An 11,585-nucleotide genomic window follows, 5' to 3' on the forward strand; every position below is an offset into this window, starting at 1 on the left:
GTTGTAAGCATTTCTACACACAAAGGGTGGTAGATTTTGGAACTCTCTTCCACAAACGGCAGCAGATGTGAGATTAGTTCTTAATTTTAAACCAGAAATAGATAGGTTTTTGTGAATCAAACACATTAAGGAATATCGACCAAAGGCAGGTATGTGAAGTTAGGCCACAGATCAGTTGTGACCTCACAGAATGGCGGTACAGGATCAAAAGGCAGAATGGCCTGCTCCCATTCCTGTGTTTATGAGTGAAAAGATAAGCAGGTAAGGATAGGAAAGGAAAAGAAGATTGGGAGGAGGCTTCAGGAGAGTGTAAACACTAGTATGGACCCTTTGGTTTTTGTGTCATAAATTCTGTCATCTTATCTCTGTAATTTGTCTTGTGCTGCATTTATTGTAGGATGTCCATTTGGTTCAATGGCACTTTGGAGATCCGGGATCTGTCTGAGGCTGATGAGGGAGTCTATACCTGTTTTGCAGAGAACAACAGAGGAAAGGCTAACAGCAGTGGCACTTTAGTAGTGACAGGTAAGGGGGCAAAAACTTGGCCACAGAGTTCTTTTAAATTTACTCAATCTGCTGGATTTTTTTTTAACTGAAGACTTTGGGTCTCTTATTTTCATTAAAGAAAAATTGTTCCTGAATATCTTTCACATCTGACAGTGTGCCAAGTAATATTGCATCATTCAGCTTATCTCCTCAGGCTAGCTTTTAATAAATGGACTAGATTGGCACAAGAGTAGTTCATGAAAGGATGGTAATCCATGACTTTCTGATGCATAACTCCAACACAAAATAAAACTGGTTCAAAACTGGATTGAAGCTGCTGGAGATCATAAGCACAGCCCAGTGAAAGGTTTGACGTGAGCCCATGAGAGTAAAGACCAACTTCTGAGCTTAAAAAAAACCTGACTTAAATTTACAGTCATGATCCCCTGTCTTAGGCTTCTCGACCAGCAGAAAAGGTTTCCTTATATTTACCCTATCAACCCCTTTCAAGGCTCTCAACACCACAGTAAATTGATTCATATCCCAACGAATACAAATTTAGCTTATGTGATTTCTCCTCAGAACTGAACTCATGGATTCCTGCAAACATTTTTGTGATTCTGTGCTATGCTCCTTCAGGTATATAAAGATCATCGTCCAATCTGCCTGCTATATCTCAGTTACGGCCCAACTAGGATTTTGCATAGCTGTTATGGTACTTTCCTCCCCGTTATACTGTTCGGAATACGAATAAAATCTAACAGAGACATTATCTAACTGTGCCAAAAGAAAACAAATTTCAGAGGAAACTTAAGTTTACATCAGAATGTTGATTCAGTGGGAGCTGATGGACTCTAGCTCCTGTGATGCCAACCAGTCATGCCATGCCAGACGTGTGCCAGTGGGGCACCGTGTCATCCTCTTTCAAGGCCATCTAGGCACAGACTACCATTGAAGGAAGGTGGGCACTTGGGTAAACAAGCCCCATTACAGCTCACTGCATGGACCTGCAAGAGACACATCTGACCTACTAGTTATCCAAGCGAACATCCCATTTTGTTTACTGCAAGAAATTAATTTGAACTGAACTAGTTTGTTTAGCCTCTGACATGCACCAGCTCTCTCATCTCCCTGTTGAGACTCCCTCATTTCAAGCCTTTCTTCATATCTCATTCCATTGATGTTAGTGATTAGGCTCTGGGCTGTTCTCTTCAGCTTGAATAGCTCCCCCTGTGGTTCATTAGTGCAACGCTCAAGGCACTGACTGCCAAGAGACACACTGTGCAATTTAATTCTGACTTTCGAGAAAGCTAATTGTTTCACAAGATTGTCCAATAAACCCAGAGGAATCCAAGTTTAGGGATAGCACAGCGAATAATCTGTGCTGAAGAGCTAGGTAGATTCGTGCCCCAGGTTAGTGAAGACTTTTCGAAAAACTTTACATGTTGAAAAATAAGAAAGTGAAAGAAGTCGGGCATGTATTTAGATCAGTGCTGACAGCGTTCGTACATTTTGTTTCTTCTCGGAGGGTTTCGCAAGTGGCAAACCTGCTCTTTCCTGATAGATCAGCTCCAGCTATCCAACTGAAAATCATAGAATCCCTAGAGTGTGGAAGCAGGCCATTCGGCCCATCAAGTCCACACCGACTCATCCCATCCAGACTCATTTTCCCCCTCACCCCCCCACCCTATCCCTGTAACCCTGCATTCCCCATGGCTAATCCACCCAGCCTGTACATCCTGGATGCTAGGGGCAATGTAGCACGGCCAGCCCTCTGTAACTTGTACATCTTTGGACTGTGAGAGGAAACCGGAGCACCCGGAGGAAACCCACACAGATACAGGGAGAATGTGCAAACTCTACACAGACAATCACATGAGGGTGGAATTAAACCCAGGTTCCTGGCGCTGTGAGGCAGCAGTGCTAAACACTGAGCCACTGTGCTGCCCTTTTCATCATATTCCTCAGGTCGTTTCTTTTCTCACCATCCCTTCTCCTTCACTAACCCTCCTTCCCCCTACATTCTTCTGCCCTTTCTCTCCAGAACCACAACTAATTGTCCGCACTTAGATAAAAATGGGGACTGGCTACACTGCTTCCATTTGTGAGTTTAGCAACGTGATGTGTTTCCTGGCCTTTGCACCAATTATGAGAAACTGATGACTGGATAAAAACCCCTCAACTGCCTGATGGGAATCTCCTAACTTGCATGATGTCCATTTCATCCATCATGCTGCACCCTCTGATTGATATTGCCATCTAGTCCACCAAAGGCTTGGTTTTAAAATTCTCACCTTGGTGTTGAACTCTGTCCACATTTCCCTATCTCGCTGATGCCCTCCAGCTACTCAACCATCCGAGAACTCTGCATTCCTCAAATATGCATGACAGTTGTGCACATCACGAATTCCCTTTGTCCTACATTAACAGTTGAGTCTGCAGCCATTTGATCCTTAGCTGTGGAATTCTCTCCCTAAACTTCCCTTTCCCCTTTAATATCCTGCTGAGATTCTGTCTGTCTCATCAGACTTTATGTCGTGAATTCTCATATTGCTTTCCTTGGCTTGATATCAATTTATCTTTGATTGTGCTCCTGCAAAGCTTCTTTGGCATGTTTCCTCGGCGCGAAATAAATGCCATTTCTTGTTATTGTCATCACAATATATTTTGCCAGTACCAACTAAATTTCTTTGGCTTTTGCCATATAATAATTCCAAAATCTCATCCTCCCTTGCTGGTGCCGTGCAAAGCTACAGAAGTAAACAACACCATCCAGTCATTGATCAAGACCCTGTGAAATAGGAGTTAGTGTCGACAAAACAATTTTGTGCAACCGCAGTCTTTATAATGTAAGGACTTCACTCGGGAGCAACAAGAGAGAGTTTTTGGAGCAACATTAGTTATTGGAGTAAATGATTACAATAAATACTTTTAAAAATGCAATGAAGAGTAAGGAGTTTGTTTGTAAACCTTACAACTAGCTCTGAACGCAAGCAATTAGTTTATTTTCTCCCATTTGGACACAAAGTATGCGTGTTTAGATAAATTATTTTGCATTGTAAGGGGTAGTCAAATCTAGGAAATTCTGAGTAACATAAGCTGCACCTTGTTTAGTGTATGTTCCCTCAGCATCTTAGTGAGACATGCAACTGAGGTTTTATGAGCCTACCTAATAGATACTAAAAATGATTTGAAGACGAGCAGGGAGTTTTCCCAGTATCCTGAACAATGTTTCATTGTTAACAGTAAACTCTTTTTTTTAAAAAAAATGTTTGTTCAGTCATTTATTTAATAACTGTTTGTGGGATCTTATTGTGTATAAGTTGATATCTGTAGTCCTGCAAACTGCACTGCAGAAGTAGTCCGCTGCTGACTGCATACTTTTGGAATGTGAATGTTCGTTTGGTCTTTCCCTTATCTCTGTGGCTTTGTCTATTTCAGCAAATGCTGTTCAACAGTTTCCGTCTTAATGTTATTACAGAAATGCTGAGGATAATTGTCAAGCCCCTCCTTCAGCACAGCTATTGGCCTTGAGTTTAAGTATGACTTCTGAACCCTGAAGTAATTATTGTCCCTTCTTGCTTGTAATTATCCTGAACTGCGTTGACTGCACTGGACCATGGCTTGTGCTTTCACATTCTGCTTTGGCGAGTGCTACTTGGAAGAGTTTTCAATATGTTTAGATGTTGGAAATGTATTGATTTTATATTTCTTCTTTGTGTCCTTCCAGAACCCACTAAAATCACCCTTGAGCCATCGAACATTGATATTACCGTAGGGGAAAATGGCACTATGGAGTGCCATGCATCCCATGATCCCATGCTGGACCTATCATTAGTCTGGTCAACAAATGGCTACACGATTGACTTTGAGAAAGAGAAAGACTACATGGAGCGTAGGATAGAGGTAAGTGACCAGAGGTAATGGTCAATACAATGCCCTTGGCTAATGCTTATTTAGGTTATTTGTAGTGAACAATATCCCCATCACAAGTTATGACTATAATTCTAGTTCAAATCAACTACCTTCCATCCAGTGTCAAACTGTGGAACATTAATGAATGTGTAATTACAATTTGTACCCAGAATTGATGGCAATGTTGGGACAGGTGTTAATTTACTGAAGGAATCAGAAATTTTGCAAAGTTTTGTTCTCTCTTTTTTGGCCCGAGGACTTGATTGATTTTGCTGGCTCTCCCAGAATGTGACATGGCATTTGAGAAAGGTCTGGCCAGGATGTTCCACAGATCAAGTTTTCCTGCCCCTGGTCATGGGTACCATGAATGAGAAATTGTTTTATGACCATTAACTAGTGTTTTGCCAAGATGCTTTGATCCATTTTAGACCTCTCTAGTTTATACACTTCTCCACATTTCCTTGTGTTGACTGCTGTTTCTGTTGTTTGAGTGGATATTTGGGAAAGGGAATTTCTCCCAGACTAGGTTTGAGTCCTTTCAGTAAGTTAAATCTCATACAAGTGACGTTAGGATTCCTCTCCATTCCTGTAGTTGCTGTAGCCTCCAATATCTAAGTCCCACTAATCCATGGTAAGACATATTTAGAAATCCTTCCTTTGTCAGATTCAGCAAATCCACCATCTGCCCGAGCGCCCTCCCTAATTTTTTAGGGAATCCAGCGGGTGGGATGCTAATGCTGTGTCTTCAGCGCAGTCGGCAGGTTCCCTATTTTGTTCTAGGTCCTATTGTTTGAAAATCACGCCCGTGATATGTGTGTGTTTCTGCAGTGTTCCAGTGAATTCCTGTTGCCACCCGTAGCTGGGTTCACACCAGCAAGCTACAACTGTTTATTGCTGTCTGATTCCAGACAGACCAGCCCACATGGGGTTGATTATGTGGCTAGTTATAAAGGTGAACTGTGTCCGATACCCTCCAAGTAGAAAGGAAGAATATGCTACAAGTGGCATGAATTGCTGGTGTGATAGAGGTGTTTAGTAAGTCCCTCAAATAGTTCAAAGATCAGATAACAGCACTTCCAGAGTCAGTTTCTTTAGTCAATCAGAGAAACAGTTCATGCATTGCGAAATAGCCATTTCCATCATCTCAGGTACTTGCCGTGCCTGAAGTGTATTTTCTGTCTCTGTAACCACCTCCATCTTCAACTACTATCTGTACATCTCCCTTATGTGCTATTGATAGAAATTTGTCCTTTGCATTTGCTAATGACACGAGGATTATACCAGGTGACAGGCAGTGTATTGTTTTGCTATTGCTGTATTGGCTGATGAGCTTACACAGAAAAAGACCAGCAGGTTTGTCAAACCTGCACCTTTAACACAAGAATTTATTTTTTATAAGTATATTCCAAGTACTTGGGATAAACGTGGGACTAGCAGAGGATCCTGGAGCTTGGCACTGTGAGCAAGCAGTTTGATGTAGCTGTGCTATTGAAAGCCAATGTGGAATTTGGAATGAGAGTTGTATATTAAATATAAATCAATGGGTGGGAGAGCGTGCATCTAATGATGAACCTGTTCCCACTTGTGAAACGATCGAGAATGAGAGCGCACAAATCTTCATGCAGTGAGTGGTTAAAGTGGAGTGCCCTGCCTAAAAGTCTGTTAGAGGTTCAGTTAAAGCATTCAGAATTGTAATCAGAATGTTAACTGGAAAGGAAGAACGTGCATGGTTACAGAGAGGTGATGGGAGGAATGGCATTGAAATTGTTCAGTAGGAGAGCCAGTGCACTCATGTTGGACTGAATGTTCTCCTTCTGCTTTGTGTAATGATTCTGTGAAGGCATTGGGGTTGGGGGCCATGTCCTGAATGGCGAGGGAATTCATTCGCCAACATTTCTAGCATCATCATAAAGCTGTGGGCGATGTTTTCAGGAGAGGAGAGGTGTGATGGAGAGAAGGCAGAGATTGTACCTTGATGGGTATGTACTTAATTACTATAAAATATTGCATGTCAACTAATGCATAACTGGTTCAAAACAGCACACATTTAAAGGGAGAACTTGCTCCTGTGCTCACTTATTTCCTGTGGCTCACTTGGTCTGCTTGTTCTCCCATGTCCTGAACTATACATAGTAAAATGGATTTTGCAAGAGATGAAAAATGACAGCAGGACAGTTCCTTGTCTCTCTCTGTAACTCAGGAGAAAGGAGAGCCCAGGAGAAATCGTGCAGGTGAGGGAACAGCGAAACCACTAGATGTTTACTTCTGATTGCTGTCTGCCCAAACTAAACGTGGAAGCAGACTGTTCCCTGGAATGCAAAGCCGAAAGAAAACTTGCTGATGGTTAGATCCGAGAACAGTTGTGATTGAAATCAAAATCCAAATTTGTTTAGTTATCTTTATTTCATCTAAATGGCTAATCGAATAGATGAGACCCTACCTGGCAACATGATGCAGTTTCATGACCCAAATAGAAAGTGTATCGAACCTGATAGTGACCTGGCTAGATTCCTAGGCTCTGCAAATACAGACGATTTTTAATTGGCGGTAGCAGTAGAAACAAGGAGAGATGGTGGCAGCAACATCGTTGGAACTAGGAGTCTAGAGGCCCGCACTGGGGAAGTGGCGTGACTGGCAGCTGGTGGAATTGAACTCCGTGAGGGAAATCTTGAATTGAAAGCTAATCTCAGGAATTGTGCGATAACACTGTCGTTGATTGTCATAAAAAAACCAGTCCGGTTCATCAGTATTCTTTTGGGAAGAAAATCTTTCACCCTGGTCTATCTGGTCTTTATGTGGCTCTGGACTCATAGCAATTGAACAACCTTCTGAAAGGGCTTAGCAAACCACTCAACCCAGAGGTAATTAGGAATGGCTATCAAACACTCACATTCCATGAGAGCGTAAAGAGAAAGCAACTAGTCATGAAGTAGAAGTTTGAAGGAACATTGCACAAGTATTACAAAGCAGATTTTGACACAGTCACATAAAGATGACTAAAATCTTAATTGGGGGGAAGGTTTCCAGCAACATTTAAATAGGAAGGCAGATTGTTGTTTGGCTGTAAATTGCGAGAGGGGAATTTGCAATGTGTTGATAGTAAGCGTTGCAGGTGCAGCAGGCAGTAAAGAAGGCAAATTGTATATTGGCCTTTATAGCAAGAGGATTCAAGTACAGGAACAGGGATATCTTGCTGCAATTAAACAGGGCATTGGTAAGGCCACCCCTGGAATATTGAGCACAGTTTTGGTCTTATCTGAAGAACGATGTTCTTGTTACAGGGGGAGTGCGGTGAAGGTTTACCAAATTGATGCCTGGGATGGCAGGACTGACTTACGAGGAGGAATTGAGTTGGTTAGGATTGTGCTCACTTGAGGTTAGAAGAACGAGGGTGAATTTTAACAGGACCAGACAGCTTAGATGCAGGGAGGATGTTCCTGATACTGGGGAGTCCAGAACTAGGGGCTCATAGTTTAAGGTTATGGGGTGAACGTTTTAGGACTGACATGAGGCGAAATTTCTTCATCCAGAGAGTGGTGAGCCTGTGGAATTCACCACCACAGAACACGGCTAAAGCCAAAACATTGTGTTTTTGAGAAGGAGGTAGATATAGCTCTTGAGAATAAAGGGAACAAGGGATATGGGAGGAGGTTGGGATTAGGGTATTGCACTCATCGATCAGCCATGACCGTAATGAATTGTGGGACAGGCTGGAGAGGTGGAATGGCCGGCTCCTGCTCCTGTGTTCTATGTTTCTGCGTAGGGAGAGAGAGGTGAAAAGATTTCGAAAGGATATTCCGGGGCTTGAGGGCTAAAGCAGCTGAAGGCACAGTTGCCAGTATCAGAAATGCAGGTCCCTTTCAGGTTAAAACACAACAGCTTCAAAGTTGATTGAAAGCAGGTAGTGCCCTCATTGGATTTAGAGGGGGTTGTAATCCCCAATTGCTTACCTCTCTATTGTGCTTAAATGTGCGCCCATGTGACCTTGGAGAGGGAGTATGTTGTATTCATTTGCACACTTGGAGCTTTTCTTGACAGGTGGGCACCGCAGGAACTGGGGTGAATTATTATTCAAGGCCATCACCTTTCTTGACTTTAAAGACCTCCATAAGGTTATTCCTCAGTCTTCCTTTTTTCCCCAAGAGAGAAAAGACCCAGCCTGTGAGAAATATAATCTCTGATTTCTGACACCAGCCTTGTAAACATTTGTTTTCATTCTCTTTCGTGTCTCTCCAGCCTTTGCATAATCAGGTGATCAGAACTGAGCTCACTGCTTCAAGTATAGTCCTCTCAGAGTTTAGCACAAATTTATACCTCTCAGTTCCTGCTCTCCAGAAATAAACCCAAGAGCTTGGCTTGGCTTTTCTCCAGCTTGAGTTTGAGTTTTTTTCTGATTTCCAGCATCTGCAGTTGTACTGACATAGGGTCATACAGCACAGAGTATAGCAACAAGGATGGCTTACTGCAATTATACAGGGCATTGGTGAGGCCACACCTGGAATATTATGTGCAGTTTTGAGGGAGCCTTTGATCCAATCAGTCCATGCCAGCCATAACTCCAAACTAACTTGTCCACCTGCCTGCACTTGGCCTACATCTCCCCAAACATTTCTTGTTCATGTGCTTATCCAAATGTCTTTTAAACGCTGTAACTGTACCCGCATCCAACACTTCCTCTGGACGTTGATTCCACTTATGAACTACTGTGTTTAAAAACAAATTGCTCCTCATGCCTTTTTTAAATCTTTGTCCTCTCACCTTAAAGATATGCCCGTTAGTCTTGAAATCACCCACCCTAGGGACAAGACACCTCCATTCTCCTGATCTGTGCCCCTCATGATTTTATAAACCTCTATAAGGTCACCCCTCAACCTTCTACACTCCAGTGAGAAAAGTCCAAGCCTGTCCAGCCATGTTATAAGTCCACCTCTCCATTCCTGGCAACATCCTGGTAAATCTTGTTTGGATTTTTTTTTGTTTTTTTTTGGCTTTTCTTTTGCTCTTATTAACCTCCACAACAACTTGTAGCGATATTGTGTTTTCTGTATCCTTTTTATTCTTCATATCCAGCGAGATTCTAATTTTCAGAGTTATGTTTGACTCAATTTACCTGCAAAACATGCAGCCCTCCTATTTAGGCTATGTTGAAATTTAATTGGTAAGTCTTTGTGAGTTCTGTGAATTTATTTTCAGCAACAGTTCACATTTGAGCAGTACCACGTGGATTAAGTGTTGATTTGTTGGGATGTGAATGTTTTTGTGGTAGACGTTATAAATCATTTTGGAGCGTTTGACGGGTTAATTATTTAATCGTTGTCAGCCACTGCCCACCAAGATGGTACCGTTCAAAATTATTCTTGATTTGCACAGTGACAGTGGATCTCTTGGCCTTTGGGCTGGTTGCCCAGTGTCTTGACTAAATTACATCCATATAGCAGCAAGACCCAGTGAGGATGCTAAGAGGCAAGGTCTTGCAGGTGCACCATGCACTGTGTCTTTATTGGCACAGCTTGGACTGGTCAGTAAGAACCATCTGGTCCCTGCTGTTCCCTGTTAACCTGTGGAAGCATTTTGCACTAATCAGTGCGGAACAACATTTTAAAAACAAAAAGTATCTTGAGAATGGCTCACCAAATCGAGGCCAGTTTTACGCAGCCTTCAATAATCACACTGTCACTGATGTGACTTCTGATCCCTGGGCACAGAGATGGTCGGAGTCCATTGATTGGCTCATAGTCATGTGAACCTCCGTTGTGGTCATGCTGTCTCATACTGTGATAACAAAGTGTAGAGCTGGATGAACACAGCAGGCCAAGCAGCATCATAGGAGCCGGAAGGCTGACGTTTTCTAGGCCCGAAACGTCAGCCTTCCTGCTCCTCTGATGCTGCTTGGCCTTCTGTGTTCATCCAGCTCTACACCTTGTTATCTCAGATTCTCCAGCATCTGCAGTTCCTACTATCTCTGTCTCATACTGTGCTTGGGTTCGGTCACCACAGCATTTCATTTGGACCACATGCCTCAAAAAGAGCTATCCCAAATGCAAAGAGAGTGAACGACAATTAATATCTGGAGAAACTTAAGCTTTGAGTCTGGATTGACTACAGTGAAGTGGAGCCTTATTAAATATATTTGCACGGAACATATTAAATAAACTCAAGATTATCATTTCAAAACTATTTCCAAAAAGGGACCAGATGGCATAAATTAAAATTAATGAAAAATAATTCAGCATAGATACCATCATAAAGATCCAGATTGATGGCCATCTCGTTCCATTGAACAAGGAAATAAAGGCAAAAACCTTGGTTTGTAAAAAAAAAAAAGAATTTATTTTGGAAGAGCTGATGTGCCAGATCTTGATCTTTATGTTTAAAATCTCTCAAATTCTTGCAGTCTGGCTTATTTTATCTGAAAGGTCCCTCAGGTTCAGCAGCTGCACTTCCTTGATTTTACCATCAGTTGTAGCTCTCTGTCAGACCAGCAGGGGGCATTTTAACATCACATTTTACATAAAAATCCCAACAGACTTCAGTGCAACAGAAATGCTTCTTTGCAAAGTAACTTAGAATTGTTACCCTGACTGCTCCCGCTCTAGTTGCCTGACATAATCCTTCTGAAGGCAGCAGGCACCAGCAAGAAATTTGTTCAGGGGTCTTTGTTTTTGAGGTGTAGGCGATAAGGATGCCGTCCTTTCTCAGAGGCTGCTATCTCTTTTTCTTTCAGGTTCTTCCTTCCTTTGCTGAGCTGACGAAAGCTGTGTGAATGTATTTGTAAACTGTCTGTGTATGTGCACACGTGCTGTTCTAAAAGGTGTCGGGAGACTGAGCTTTGGTCTGAAGGGATGTCTGTCCTGGAACTGATAGGGTGTGTGCAGGCAGGAAGTTGGTGTTGAAGCCCCAGACAAATGACAGAGCAGGCTCAACAGGCCATGACGCTGTCTCTTGCTGTGGCCAAGGGTGCCATTTGTTTTGTGTGTGTGTGTGTGTGTGAGAAGGAGTGTGTGTGTGTGTGAGAAGGAGTGTGTGTGTGTGTGTGTGTGTGTGTGTGTGTGTGAGAAAGAGTGAGTGTGTGTGTGTGTGAGAAAGAGTGAGTGTGTGTGTGTGTGAGAAAGAGAGAGTGTGTGTGTGTGAGAAAGAGAGAGTGAGTGTGTGTGTGTGAGAAAGAGAGAGTGTGTGTGTGTGTG

At 42.5% G+C, this 11,585-nt stretch overlaps 1 protein-coding gene across 1 annotated transcript in view; it reads left to right on the forward strand.

The window, feature by feature from the left end:
* The window catches only part of cntn1b (contactin 1b), a 685,547-nt gene that overhangs the window by 332,397 nt on the left and 341,565 nt on the right, over window positions 1-11,585 (forward strand). The window contains exons 13-14 of the mRNA XM_048607547.1: window positions 398-525; window positions 4,217-4,392. Of these exons, the coding sequence (XP_048463504.1) occupies window positions 398-525; window positions 4,217-4,392 (304 nt within the window). The remainder of the gene's footprint in view (window positions 1-397; window positions 526-4,216; window positions 4,393-11,585) is intronic.

The sequence above is a fragment of the Rhincodon typus genome, chromosome 18 (assembly GCF_021869965.1).
Source record: "Rhincodon typus isolate 14 chromosome 18, sRhiTyp1.1, whole genome shotgun sequence".
Classification (NCBI taxonomy): Eukaryota; Metazoa; Chordata; class Chondrichthyes; order Orectolobiformes; family Rhincodontidae; genus Rhincodon; species Rhincodon typus.